Consider the following 15,594-nt stretch of genomic DNA (forward strand, 5'->3'; position numbering starts at 1 on the left):
TTCTCTCTCTCTCTCTCTCTTACTCATTGGAGAGTGCGCTAACCTCAAGTTCTGGTGTGAAGTATTGAGTGAATGCATGCTGTTAAAAGGAAAAAACAAGTAAAACCTTTTTCGTGACTGAGAGCTCATTCAATTGTTCTTTTCGCATGAGAGCCCTCAGCTTCCTGCCAATATGACAATTTTACTTCACCAAAGCAGTTTCGGTCAATTCATCACACCTGCTCTAATCCACATCTCCTTGAATGGGGTCATTACCAGGAGCACGGAAGCTTCAAATCCGTCATGCAGGGAATGCAATGTTCATTGTCCTTGCCTGGATAGAGCTGAAGGAATCTTTGATGTGGTATTTGACCAACAGCCCGTGGACCTGCCCGGGATTCACATCAGCCAAATATGTTTGTGTCCTATAAAGGAAATTTATACAAGAGTGATGATATCTTTAGATGTCTACTGTCATTCTTCATTTAAATTCTCCATCCGGAGTTCACTTCTCGGAAGCCATCTATATGTATTTGTGAATCATGTTTTTGCTGGCATATGTCCTTCTGTATCCAAGAAGGCCATGCAACAAAACAGCAGGGAACAGAGTGTACGCTTTGATTGTCATGTGACGCTTACTGTTTACGACTGCCTTCTGCAGTGCCTCTCCATCAATAAAGGACAAACACATCGATCATCCATCCTACCCTCTGCTTTAAAATCTAAACGCACTCGCCCCCCTTGTGCGCCCAGCAAGGGACTTCTGACACAATCTTATATTGATTGCTCTGGAATAATAGAGGATTCATATTTTAATCCACCTATTTTGTCTCTCACTGTCTGTCTTCTACTTCATTCACATGATCCATCATCCCAGTCACACGCCTTTCCATCTTTGTTATTCCGATGCCGTTTCGGCTAATCAAAAAAAAAAAAAATCCCCCGTTCCCTCCTACTTTTGTGAAACTCCATCAATGTGTCTGATAAGTATATTAAAGGAAGTAGCAAGTCACATGAGATTCTTTAAGTTTTTTATTTTGTCGTGCTTGGTATCTTTCCCCTATAAAGATGTACAGTTAGCTATATCAACAGCGACGCAGAGACTATAAAATAAACAGGAAGTGAAAGACAAAGAGGAGACGGACAAATCTGGAGAAAGACACGAAGAGTATAGAAAGATCTAGAAAGGTGAAAGAGATGAGAGAAACGTGGGTACACAGCTGTTTCTACAGGTCAAACTAAAGCATGGAAAGTATACAATTTATAACATTTACAATTATAATAACAGTAAGAATAATAACAATAACAACGATCATAATAATCCAAATAATAATTAATAAAAACAATTAAGACCTCAGGTATCTCTTTAAGACGTAACGAAATATATATTTTTGTAATTTTCCGTTTTTTCTTTTAAAGATGACGTAACAGTAGTTTGTTCAATTTTGCACCTCTAAGCTAATATTCTGTGTTAGTACAATAGCATCGCTCGGTAATGCGCGAAAAAGAAAGTCTTTTTTTCAAATGTTTTTAAAAGAGTAATTTAACTTATTCGTAGACTTTTTCCTCATACAAATAATGACTTCAGAGATATGTTTCATTGTGTAAGTGTATTGTGTAGTAACAATCAAAAATGTTTAAATATCTGGCACGTTCTCTATACAAACCCCCAAGTCAAGCTCCTTCGCTCATTTGTTCGCATTGACGCTCCGTGATAATTAAGCCCGTTTTTACAGTTTCAGAGCGAGCCGTCCGCTCCAATTCATTCTAGTCATTAAAGAGAACATGTCCAAAGCTTTAATTATTAACAAACAAAAGTGGAAATAGAGGACGGAGGAAGGAAAATGGACGAGGGGGAAACTGAGATTCAGAGAGAGAGAGAATCAAAACAATAGGGACCGTCTTTCAGCAGGACCACTAAATCGCCAGGAAGCGATTATGCGAGGTGAGTTTTGGCCAACATGAGCAGATAATGGAGTTGCCGGATGAAACACGGTGATAGACCGGTATGAATACTTTATAAGGGCAGCTCTGAGGTCTCAGCGCTGCTACTGGTGGATGAATTTCCTACTAGTTCAGTCTCTGAAGCTCAGATGCTTTGGCAATGCAAAGTATTTCAATTTGCTCACGTTGGGACATTCAATAGCTCATGAGCCCTTGTGGCTTCCCGCAGCGCCGCTGTCCCAGCCAGTTATGGATCGGACCGTTTTAAATGGACACTTTTCTCTCCTGGTCCTATGGTTAGAGCTAGTTGTCTCAATCTTACTCACAACTAAAATGGCATGTGTGTGAGAGATGAGATGGTCTTTGTGGTTCTTCGCATCTCTTTCAATCATAATAATTATACTCTTGTCTTGGCTCCTGCTCCCTCTCTCTCTCTCTCTCTTGTTCTCTTTTTCCGCCCTATTCCATTAAATTTCCCGTCCTCTCTTTCCCACTCCATCTTCATATGGCACGATTGTGATGCCTCTTTCTGGTTGTCGTGGTGGTGGTGTGTCTGTTTCAGAGCGGTGTGTGTGGTTGCTGTGTTTCTGAAGTGATCCACTAGGGCGGCGCTACAGCAGGTATTCCTTTTTGCCTTGACTGGCATCGTTGCCGTTGAGGAACGCCTCCTGTACCTCACCGTGTTCATCCAACCCACTGGCCTCATGAGTCAAATATGAACCTAAAAGAGATAGAGAGAGATGACTTTGAGTTCACACTAACTGTAATGATTTACTTTACAACTTTAATTGTTTAAAGGTAATTTTTTTCAGCTTTTAATTGTATATTTATTTTATAGTATATTATTTATTTTACATTGTAGACTATATTTTTTATGTTTTTATTTAATATATTCTCATTTTATGCAAAACAGTCATACTTTATAAATCTTCACCTGTACCTATAGGGTATGCATTTGTCTCCACTTCAATCTGTCTGCTGAAAACTAATTGGACCCTGGGGATTAATGAAGTTGTTGAATTGAATCTACCTCACATACACTTCTTAATCTTCATTATCTGTGTGCCATGTTTCAGCCAAGCAAAAAAAAAAACAATCTGGGCTTCTTCTGCAGGTCATCTACTATAACTTAAAATCCTACATGTATGTGCACCAACTTGAATCACAAAAGTCAGTGACGCTATAATCCCCCCTAAAAGTTTAATGCGTAGTCAGCAACACAATTCAATATAACCTCTTTATTCACATTATTATTTAATAGTTTTGTATTTGTGGCACAGGGACAAATAACACTAATAACTGTGGTAGCGGCACAGTGTTTAATTAAAAAAATCGATCTTTCGTACGTGCGGTTTTATTTTTAAGTGTAGATGAGAGGCTGATGGGGTCGTTACAACAACAGGAGTGTCACAGACCATGCCCGCCAGGGCAATACATCAAGGGCTTTAATGTTCCTCTTCCTCTATACTAAGCCTCCGATTAATCACTTCCATTCCATCTTGGAAGCCAGCTCAAGGTTAGACAGGATCAACCCTTAATGCTCTCGGTTTCTACGCTGATGGGTGAACTAACTGCTTCTGACTTTGATTGGCAGGTAGACTCTGGACCCTCCCTCCCTCGGCCTCCGCCCCCAATTTGTGGGTCTTGTGATCTTTATTGGAAATTGTGACATGCTGAGATTGGCAGAAGTTTCAAAGCAGCGCAGGGACAAGGTAATTAAGTTTTCTTTCTAGATGTGCCACGATACGGTCGGCAAATGAAGGCAATTAAATGTGAGGGCTATGTATGCCTACGTTTCCCACATTTCCCTGGGCTAGATCTCTATATAACAGATCTGTCATAGTCTCTCTCATCTCATACTAACACATACACTTTTCTTTGTCTTGCCCTCGGGAACACAAGATGTCTCTACACCAACTATTTTCTCCTGCTGGGTTTTACTCATCCATTATTCTCTCACTGTAGAGGTGGGTGGCACAACCAGAATCTTATTATCTTACTGTATATATATTTTTATGTGTGTGTGTGTGTGTGTGTGTGTGTGTGTATAAAATGAATTATTTGCTCAAATACCTGTGCATATATACACAGCACTTTCTTTTATTCCAGTGCCTTTTAATTAAACGACTGCTTTTATAGCCTAAACGCTTTGTTTACCTTGTTCTGTCGCGAGTCCAGCCAGCCAAAGTAGTAAATACACGAAATGGAGTTTAAATTATACAGGCTCTAATTGAGCCAAATGGGATTTGAGAAAACAGCAGGGTGGAAGTCAAGGCTGTAGCTAAAACGTGGAATGGAGTTTAATTTATTAGGGCATTTTTCTAGTGAATGAATTTGACTGAAGACGCTCTGACAAGTGAACAGACAAATGCGCTAAATTAGAGAAAAAGTGAGTGGGTTCAATTTCCTTTGTCTTAAGAAATGGGTGGATCTTGTCCTACCCACATACAATGGTTCCGATCCCCATGAATTTAGGAAAAACGGATAATGACATATTATTAAATAGGCCTAACCATGTGCTAATGCCTCTTTTTGAATATTTTTTTGAATTTAATGGCTGAAAAGAAAAACTAAAATTATAACACTGTGCATGTCTTTTTATTGACTTTTCAAAGGCCTTCGAAACAGTGGATCAGGATATATTACTAAAAAGGCTTTGATCAGTAGGTCTATCAGAAAATTTTATTTTATGATTTAGTTCCTATTTAAAGGGAAGATCTCAATGTGTCCAGGTGGAAGGTACTCAATCAGATTCATTGGAGGTTGTAGGGGGAGTTCCTCAAGGATCCGTGTTAGGACCGCTATTGTTCAGTGTATATATATATATAAACGGCTTAGATTTTAATATTGAAAAACAAAGTTTCATTTTTATGCTGATGACACTGTTATATATTGTCCAGCTTCCTCTAAACAACAGTCTGTAGCTTATTTACAATCTGCTTTTGATATAATCCAAAATCGTTTTTGTGCCTTGAAATTGGTTTTAAATGAGGAAAAAAACTAAATAAATGTTGTTCTCAAACACTAAAATCTCTACTGAAAATACAACTTCTCTTCAGACTTTCCAAGGTAGTCTGATTACATCAGTATCGGAGTACAAATATCTCTGTGTTATTGTCGATAACACATTACGCTTTGGTTCACATATCAAATATCTGAGGCAAAAACTTAAGAAAAGATTAGGATTTTATTTTAGAAACAAATCATGTTTTTCATATAATGCGAGGAAGAAACTAGTGTCTGCTACTTTTTTGCCAGTTCTTGACTATGGGGATGTAGTGTACCAACACGCACCCTCTTATCTTCTTATCTCTCTAGACGCTTTGTATCACAGTGCTTTGAGATTCATAACTAGCTGTAGATTTTCAACACATCATTGCGAGTTATACAGAATGGTTAGATAGTCATCATTGAATGTTAGAAGGAAAAAGCACTGGTATCTTTTAATTTACAAAACTATATTGGGTTATTTGCCCTCTTATCCTTGTTGTCTTATTAAACAGAAATCGCACTGTCGCTATTTATTGTGCTCTGAAATGACCCACAGTTTGTGTATGCCTTAATCGAGTGTAAATGTTTTTAATGTTTTATTTCATATTTATGTAATGGTGTTGGTTGTATGTTTGTTATTTGTAACTTCGTAAGTTTAGTTTTTTATTTCCTGGTTAAATAAAGGTTATTATTTATAAAAAGTTCATTATTGCATCAATGAAAAAACAGCTGCACATTATGTAAACCCTAACATTTAAAAAACAAAATACTGAAAACAGAAAAAATGTACAATATAAAACACAGAGTTCATACTCAGAATTCTGTCTGATATATGAAAATTATTGTAAAATAGCCTATGCGTTTGAAGCACATCAAACTAATTCTTATAATTGAACAAGATGAAACCCATTGATCATTTTTTGAGAAACTATATTATCAGCATCATTTTAGTGAAGAAAAATTAACGTTAACATAATAATGTGCAAATGATCCCAGCATGATGTGAGATCGTTCCAATCAGCATCTAGTGTGCCTCAATGGAAGCAGAAATCTGACCTTTTGTACAAAAGAGTTAGTATGGCTCAAATTAACATTTCTTTGTTTTACATTCTCTTGTTTTGCCCTTCATCACCACACACCCCTGATGCCATTTATTTACTTTAATATTCCCTCACTCCTTCTCTCTACTATTAGACATTTATGTGTCCTCCCTCCACAGGGGGTCGAGGTGTAACGTGTCAGTGTGTCACGCCCGGCTAAGTGCGTGTGGACAGAGGAGGTCACCTTTCTGTCGGACGGAGCACCAGATGGTGATGATGAGCACACATATAATAGTAAAGACCAGTAGAGCCAGGATGCCCCCTATCACCGCATATGGAACTGCACTGTGGGTCTCCACCACTGCCCCGGGGTCTGAATAACAGGACAAAACACAAGGAGTACAGCTTTAGCATAGGAATTTTAAAAAGAGTGAAAACAAGAAAGGCAATTGATTATTTTTGTGCGCGTAAACATAATGAAGAACAGCAAAAGATTGCAGAGAATAGATGAATCGATGTAATGAGATTGTGGGTGCATTCAGGCATGTATTCACTAAAGTTTTTTTACACTGACAGATAGATATAGAGGCTGACTCAGAATCATCATTTTTTGTGACAGGACAACACTTAAATATTTAACAACCTGAGAGAGAGAGAATGCTGTCATGAAATAGTGAGGACATAAAGACAGAAGAACAAAGTATGCTTGCTTGCAGCGAAACAGTCAACAGAGATGTTTCCAATAGTGCCTGGAAAAGAGGGCAAATGTGTCTTTCCAATAGATGCCACTGCATTTTAAGCTGCAACAAAAGGTATTTTACACAAAAATGAAAGACTTCAAACTATAAGCTTTAAATGTTTAAGTAAGAGTGGAAATCTGCAGAGAATGAGGCTTTATTAGAAACCATAGGCAGTGGAAAATGAAGAGCGCTCCGTGTCTTATACACTTCTCAGGGAGCCAGTCAACCGGCACCCAGCCAGTGACATTAAAAAGAGAACACAAGCTCTGTGTTTCCAATGTAGTGTAGCTTCTCTCCCCGCTATTGTTCTTCTCTCCCAGTCTGTTCAAGAAAACATCCTTTCAGTTCTCAAAAGATTCTGGAGAAAGCAAAAATGCGAACAGCAGCAACTCAAAAATTAGATGAAAAATTGCACAGATTGGAGATAAAGCGAGAGGCCATAAGAAAGGGACTGAGAGAGAAGACCATAACAGAATGGAGAGCAAAGGGTGATAGATTCAGTGACTCTGCACTTTGAAGTGCATGAAATGAAAATGTTAGAAATGGATGTGATATAATCTTCTGTAGGTCAGATGGACAGAACAGAGCTTTTCACACTGATTAACCCTGAACTTTTTTTATGATAACTCTTTTTTAGGAGCCCTGACACTGAATTGTTGATCCAGATGCACCAAATCTTTTTTTTATTTTTTATTTTTAAAAAGGTTATCGTCAGAGATTGCTCTGTCAAAGCTCAAGAGACGGCTTCTTGAGTTTTCTGTTATGTTTTATTTAAAAAGCCATTTACTGGATAGTATAGCTTAGATAGGATGAGAAATGTTGGAGTTCTTCAATTGACTTCTGCTTTCAGACTTCGCTGCCTGAGCGCCGTTTGAGACACTGATGACATTTTCTGTAAACTCTGGAGACACATAAAATTACGAGGTTTGTTTTCCTGGAGAAATTTCTGAGAAGCTTTTGTAAAGTCTCTCCATCATATCATATTCCTGTCTGTAAAAAACTAAAACCGAAATGTTAAAACGAGAGGGTGCCAAAATGCTATAGTTGTTTGCACAATATGACCAATCATAAACTAAACAGTGCTTACCTCATTATCTATTTATGTGCTCGGTACAGAACACCAAAGAGTGCTGAAGAGATTATGTATTTTTGTAGGCTAACCCGAATGCTAGCGGGACACAAAATAAATAAGCTCTGTGTATAACAAAAGTTTATGACACACATTTTGTCTTTGTCTTCAAGTTACGCACACCAAAAGATAATCAGGCTAATTTTGAGGCGACTTCCCCCCTTCCGACAATCCTAGCTATGTTCCGATTATTTTGATGGTTCTATAGAATATTTTATCAGATTTTCCCTTGGTGCGAGGTGTGTTAAAGCTGTGGTCGGCAACTCTGGAGTATTGAGATGATTTAAAATGTTTACAATTTTCATGCCCCTCCCACGCTACCACCGAGCAACCTCCCTTCGAGCTCGTCCTCGTCAGTTTGTGTGCACCAGTATTATAGTGAACGCATACTTAGCAAGCATACTTTGATTATTTACATAACACTCAAAAATACAATCAATGGTTGATAAAGCACAATTATTTGTCGAGAAGAAATGTGGCAAGCTCTGCATCCAGTTTGAACCCTTTAAAATCTCATAGATTCATCCACATTTCAAATGCCGGTCCGATATTGATCTTAGTTTTATTACAGGCACGGTCGCTTTCTATCTTTGTTTCCTTCTTTTCAGTGGTTGTTCTCCTAGCTCTGGTTGCTAACCGAGGAATCGCAAGTTTGTTAGTGAATGTTTTCTCCGCCATCACGCTGCGTTCAATCCAATACACCTGTAAACTTCAGGCGGATACATGTGATGCGCGCCAGGGGAGGGTGGATCTGTGGTGCGTGCAGGAACTGTGAATGACATTTTACACAGCCCAGATAAACCGGGAGCGGTGGATTTTTGCCAATCAAATAACTCTAGGTGGAAGTAGAAGCACAGATTTTTTCTTAAACAGTCTAATTTATGTTGTTCTGTCGCAGCATAGTGTCGGTTTCAGTAAATATGATTAAAAATATCTTGCGGCCTTGAGTGTCCGAACCTGACCGCAAGAGCGCCGCCCAAATCGCAAATTGTAAATATTAAACATGTTTAATATTTACGATCAGAAATCCTGACGTGTGGTGCAAACCTCAAGGACAAACGTGTGCACGCTCTTGAGATTATCATGTGAAAAACAAAACAATATCCAATCAGGAAGCGAGATGATTGAAGATGGAAGAAGTCATGGCACAGCACAAATGCTGAGTCCCAATTCGCATACTATCCGTCCTAAATAGTATGCGAAACTAGAATTAGTACATCCCAAATCGTAGTATGTTGAAATGAGTATCTCAAAGATACCCGGATGGTCTACTATTTCAGATTAGAATTCGAAGTGCAGATCAATGCACACTCTAACGGATAATATTGCCCACAACCCATTGCGTGCGGGAGGGAGAAGCTTAACCACACTGACTTATTTGTAGTAATACTGTGGCTGTACAAATGTTAACTTTATTAGTCCAACCAAAGAAACATGGTTACTACAATTTTACTATAGTAAAAGCATGGTTCATTTTCATCAGGGTATTTCTGAGTAACATACATTACATTACAAGTATAAAATTAAGTATAAAATACGTTAAACAATAGTTATACTAAAAACTTTAAATATTTTGACTTTAAAATAAGTAGCTTTCGTTACACACATTGCACATGAACGTCAGAACCACCCGCCTGTGTTTGGTTCTACAACGACGCCTGCTTCACTTCTCAACTTGATAAAACACATTGTAAAAATTTTTGTGGAAAAAAACGATGAGAAAAAAAGATGGGAATAGTAAATAAAATTATATTGGACATAAGTTATACGAATGAATGAAATATTGTTAACAGTCGTGGTGTGCGTAACTAGGCAACCACTTTTCGTTCACGTTGCATGATGTCATCGAAGTATGTCCCAGAACGTGCATACTCTTTTGCTACACACCCAGTATGTACGTTTTCCTCACAAAAACAGTACATACTTTTAGGTCGTAGTATCAGTAGGCGAATTGGGACTCAGCAAAAGTGTAGCTGATGCAAAGTGAGCTTGTACAAACCGTTCCTGCTGTCTCCACGATTTCACCCAAACCCTTTACTTTCTTTCCCTTGAATTTTCTGTGAAAATCATTCTAAGCACTATCATTGAAATGTCTTCCTGCATATCATTCACCATGCTTATTCTGATGTCTTGCAAGATTTTGCGAGATGTCCTGTGTTTACAGTCGAGACTCTGTCGAAACTCTGTTCGTGTATGGTGTACTGTCTTTGACATCATGGCACACCACACACTATAGGAGCAAAACGGTTAAAGGAATAGTCTGCTCATTTTCGCTATTGAAATGTGTTATTGCCTTGACTGGGAGTTGTTGGTGCATCCCTCTGTCGTCTGTGTGCGTGCACGTGGGCGCTGGAGCGCGCTGCGACGCTTCGATATCATTTAGCTTAGCCCCATTCATTCAATGGTACCATTTAGAGATAAAGTTAGAAGTGACCAAACACATCAACGTTTTTCCTATTTAAGACGAGCAGTTATACGAGCAAGTTTGGTGGTACAAAATAAAACGTATCGCTTTTCTAAGCGGATTTAAAAGAGGAACTATATTTTATGGTGTAATAGCACTTTTGGGAGTACTTTGACTCGCCACAGTAACACCCTCCCTCTCTCATTATGAGAGTGAGAAGGGGAGAGGACTTTTCTGGCGAGTCAAAGTACTCCCAAAAGTGCTATTACGCCATAAAATATAGTTCCTCTTTTGAATCAGCTTGGAGAAGCGCTACGTTTTGTTTTGTACCACCACACTTGCTCGTATAACTACTCGTCTTAAATAGGAAAAACGTTGATGTGTTTGGTCACTTCTAACTTTATCTCTAAATGGTACCATTGAATGAATGGGGCTAAGCTAAATGCTATCGAAGCGTCGCAGCGCGCTCCAGCACTTACGTGCACGCACACAGATGATAGAGGGATGTATCAACAATCCTTAGTTAAGGTAATAACATATTTTAATATTGAAAATGAGTAGACTATTCCTTTAAATCTAGGATTTTTTATCCTCATGTTTGTGGTCTATCACATTTTTAAGATGTAAAAAAAATCTTTTTGTGTGTGCCCGTTTTCACAGATGAAGACAAATTCAACTTTTTATATTTCTAGTAAACGCATTTACACTTCAAAATTCATATAATTAGTATATTCATCTGTGTAGATTAACTTGTTGCACAAAATGTGATCATTTTGCGATAATCCAAAATTCTAAATGAATTAAGTGTCCACTGGTTCCCTCGCAAAAAATACATCCATTTTTCCCGTACAAAATACGTCATCCCTGTGGCACTCTATTGGCAAACACATTTATTGGTACGAAGAGAATGTATTATTAATTTTCTTTTCTACATTTCAATACATTGAAATCAACAGCAGTTATTAAAAACAAGTTGCATGCCCGTCGAGTTTGATCTCATAAATATGCAAATAATAACATTAACTTGGAGTTCATAAGTATCGAGGAAGAAATCTTGATATGTAATTATCCAGGATATATATAGCACTTCAAATGCGAAAACGTGACGTATGGCTTTGAAAACTGTCAGTAGCTCTGTGGGGTTGGATGTTCAAGGGCTCTCTGGTGACACAAGCCCACTTCCCACAACATTATGAATTTAAGGAGTTATTCTTTTTGTGCCCTCTCCTTTTAGCATGTGTCTCTTCATCTGTTCACAGGCTCTCAAATGCTAACAAAAACATGAAACGGCAGCTTAGCAGATACTCCAGAGAGCAGCGCTAGTGCTTTAGATGACAAGGGCACTTGGAAGACAATAGGAGTGTATGCACGTGCATCTTCAGGAGGAAAAAATAAATACAGAAACATATGAATAAGAAAATGGAAAAAATATGAAGGAACGCTATTTGAAGGTAAGCATTCAGTGCAGAGGAGTCGGGGAGGAATTCACATGCATTTACTCAGAATAAGTTAAAACAACTGAAAAACAAGATTTGCAATTCATAACGGAAAAGGAAATTTGTGAGGCGGCAAAAGAATACTGACATTTCAGGAAAAATGAAAAGCTGTAAATCCAAATATATATATATATATATATATATATATATATATATATATATATATATATATATATATATATATATATATATATATATATATATCAGATAGAGACAGATATAGACAGTGATATGCAATATAGACGGATGAGTAAAGTTTCTGGTGTGCTGCCTATGCTTAAAGACTTAAAGTAAGAACAAAATCACTAACAATGCAGAATGTCGGTTTGATTTTAAATGAACAAAAAACAATGAAAGATAACTATTGCAAACATTTAAAAAGGAAAAGATAAAAAGGGTTCCTATTAAAAACAAAAGTTAACTTTAATTCTTAAAGGGATAGTTCACCCAAAGAAAGTTTACTCACCCTTATGTTGTTCTAAACCTGTATGAGTTTTTTATTTTGATGAACACAAAAAAATATATATTTTCATAAATGATGGCAAGCACACATCTGATTGTAACCATTGACTTCCATAGTAGGAAAAATAAATACAATGGAATTTAATAGTTACCGTCAACTGTGTGCTTACCATTACTTATATTTGTTTTCCTACTTTGGAAGTCAATGGTTACAATCAGCTGTGTGCTTGCCATCATTTATGAAAATATCTTTGTGTTCATCAGAAAAAACAAACTCATACCGGTTTAGAACAAAACATTACATTAAGCAGACGCTTTTGTCCAAAGGAGTAAAAGCGATATGTCATAGGGAGGCAATAGTACAAAAGGTGCTTATAACAAGATACAAGCTTTTACTATTTCTAAAAAATACCTGTTGAGATAAAAGAAAGAGATTTCTCTTGTAAAACAACACGAGAATGAAAAAAAGATGTCCGAATTTTCATTTTTGGGTGAACTACTGTACCACATTTTCCGGACTATAAGTCGCACTTTTTTATAGTTTGGCGGGTCCTGGAACTTAAGTTTAGGTGCGACTTATACGTCAAAATTATTTCATATGGACCAAGAGAAACCATTACCGTCTACAGCCGTGAGAGTCTAATCTGGTGCTCCTGTATTTATGTAATTCAATGGATTCAGTGATGCAGAATGACTTCGGGACCATTTTGAACTTGATTTGGCTTATCTTTAATTTAGCCTCCCAGGTATGTTCTGTATGCTATTGTGTATCGTGTAAATAACTGTTTATGTTACTTTAACATGTACGGACACCTATTCAGCCTGCTGTTCTGTGTGCTATTGTTTAGTTCAATAACTTGCCTTTCCAGAATAAATGTCTGGTCTTCAGCTTGGATTTTGTGAAATCATTTTCTAAATAAACGCGTCAATAGTCCAGTGCGACTTATATATGTTTTTTCCTCTACAAAACGCATTTTTTACTGATGCAACTTATACACCGGAGCGACTTATAGTCTGGAAAATACGATATCCCTTTAATAGGTACAATAGAAAAAAGCCTCTTAAAAATAGGTGAAAATGCCAAAAACATAAATTTGGTTAGAAACAGGAAGGGAAAATGAGCAGAGGAGGTGAGGTGATGGAGGAAGGGTTACCTTGATACTCGTCTTTAAACCTGAAGGATGGAGGGGTGGGTTGAGCAATGGCAGGATGGGAGGTGGGTGAAACAGACACTACAAGGGAATGGCAGTAATACAGGGTTATTTATAAACTACTGCAGCTGAACACAAGCTCATGCAGAGGCAAACACATGCAAAATGACACATATTAGACATGTACTGTGTGTGGGTAGAGAAAAAACAGGTTGGGGGTCAAGAGGTCTCCACATCTTCAGCCAGCAGGGTGCAGCAACTTTCTCCTGAAGCCCTCTTTTCAACACCGCTGACAAATACTGCAGTTACAACGCACCCCAGGTTCCGCTCTCTGTCTCACTGTAATCTTAAATCCCTCCGTCCCAAAGATCATCAATCTTTCTGCTGTGCTCACCATCCTCCACACCTCTAATATAAGCACTAGTCTCATCAGTCTTTCTTGCACTGTCTCGCTCCCCTCATAGGCTCACTGCTACTCTTTCTTCCATTTGCATATAAGTCTATCATCTTTATATATAACCCAAAGCAATGACTATTTTTATGAGCGCGTATGCGTGTGGCCCCTTCGAGGGATAAATAGCATGAGACCACACAGATTAATAACTCGACACAGATCAATATCTTGAGACCACCCTGCATGTTCAAAAAGAGGAGGGAGCTATATTTTCTCTTTCTCTCCTCTCAATGGGTGTCATTGGTACGTGCCGACGCACACATCTGTCAGTGAAACCAGCATTCGAACACAGAGGTAATGATTCACGATACGAGTTTGCAATTTAATTCATACTAAATTTAAAATGAATGACTGACACCATACGTATGCCAAAGAATCCCAAAACAGCCATGATACTCAATCATTCAGATTCTTTAATTATTTTACATCTGCTCCTCTCTCCTTTTCAACTCTCGCTTTTCATTCAATGCGTTCCTATAGCACTTTTTCGTAACTGCCGTTTAAAAGGCATTTCTTCCTGCTTCCTGTATATCATTATGGTTTAGGCTGAACTCTAATAAGCATTTCATCACACAGATGTTAGAGATGTCGATCTCTGAGTTTTGGGTCAGCATTATACAATGCGGCAGTGGCTCAGTGGTTCATGTAGGTTGTCTACAAACCGGAAGGTTGGTGGTTCGATCCCCGGCTCCACCGGGCCAAGTGTCGAGGTGTCCTTGAGCAAGACACCTAACCCCAGCTGCTCCCGGTGAGCTGGCTGGCGCCTTGCATGGCTGACACCGCCATCGGTGTATGAATGAGTGTGTGAATGGGTGAATGTGAGGCTAATTGTAAAGCGCTTTGGATGGCCATAGGTCTGTTAAAAGCGCTATATAAATGCAGTCCATTTACCATTTTATACCGAAGACAGTGAGACAGGAAGTAGATCTTGCATTTATATTTATGCATTTGGCAGATGCTTTAATTCTAATTGACTTAAAGTGTAATCAATCCATACATTTATACAAATGCTACCAGTTGAGCTACAGGAACATATTCTAATCCACCGACTATGTAGTCCATCTTGATCTCTCACCTTTTCTCTCTTTGCTCAACGGTCACATCCCTGTCGTCAAAACAGTCGTACCTGTGATTCAGCGCACTTAATATTCCTATCATGACTTTTATAATGTCAAAATTGCAATTTTACTTCTTGAGCACTTTCTCACCCTTTTTACCGAGCTTCACTTCATTAATTAATCGCCTGTGTTGTTTCTCCCAATTAAAGCTCCAGCTCATTACTGTGCATCTCTCCTGCGGGGCAACGATGGTTCTGCCTCCATCTTTCTCTCCATCGCACTTTCCTCTCCATTCATTTCAATTTCGGTGGCTCTCTCAGGCAGTTCGATAGTAATGGCTTTTATTGGCAGCGAGGTCAATCATAGCAAAGTGCTGCTTCTGTTTTACATAAGCACGTCTCCGGAGGGCTTCAAGGTCTGACTGGATGACCACTAAAACTGGCTGCATATGTGGAGGTAAGCAGCACACACACACACACACACACACACACACACACACACACACACACACACACACACACACAGTTTACTGACGCTATAGTGGCAAGGACCTCACCGACAGTTGATTGCTCCCCAGGATGGTTTTAATATCCTTGTAAAATTTTGGTTGGTAGCAAACCATCCCAACCATAGAAAAATATAATGACTTAGTAGTTACACAATAGCTTTGTTAGGACAGCGTGTCCACAAATGTAAAAGCAAATAAATAAGCAAGGCACAGAAATGTGTACAGAATGACATTTTGA

General features: G+C 38.4%; 1 protein-coding gene and 1 long non-coding RNA gene across 4 annotated transcripts in view; one reads left to right on the forward strand and one right to left on the reverse strand.

Moving 5' to 3' along the window:
* Nucleotides 1-993: 993 nt before the first annotated feature.
* LOC129447984 (cell adhesion molecule 4) overlaps nt 994-15,594 on the reverse strand; it is a 152,459-nt gene continuing 137,858 nt past the window's right edge. For 2 of the 3 annotated variants that reach the window (XM_055209986.2, XM_055209985.2), the window contains exons 7-9: nt 13,340-13,417; nt 6,199-6,327; nt 994-2,644 (exon numbers count right to left, since the gene is read on the reverse strand). In XM_055209986.2, coding sequence (XP_055065961.2) covers nt 2,535-2,644; nt 6,199-6,327; nt 13,340-13,417 — 317 coding nt within the window. In that variant the 3' untranslated portion in view covers nt 994-2,534. The remainder of the gene's footprint in view (nt 2,645-6,198; nt 6,328-13,339; nt 13,418-15,594) is intronic. The other variant, XM_055209987.2, reaches the window with a different exon arrangement.
* Nucleotides 3,503-6,259, forward strand: LOC141367252 (uncharacterized). The gene is made up of 3 exons (XR_012371532.1): nt 3,503-3,635; nt 3,826-3,890; nt 6,134-6,259. It is a non-coding gene; the product is annotated as an uncharacterized lncRNA (long non-coding RNA).

This window comes from Misgurnus anguillicaudatus, chromosome 10 (genome assembly GCF_027580225.2).
Source record: "Misgurnus anguillicaudatus chromosome 10, ASM2758022v2, whole genome shotgun sequence".
Taxonomy (NCBI): Eukaryota; Metazoa; Chordata; class Actinopteri; order Cypriniformes; family Cobitidae; genus Misgurnus; species Misgurnus anguillicaudatus.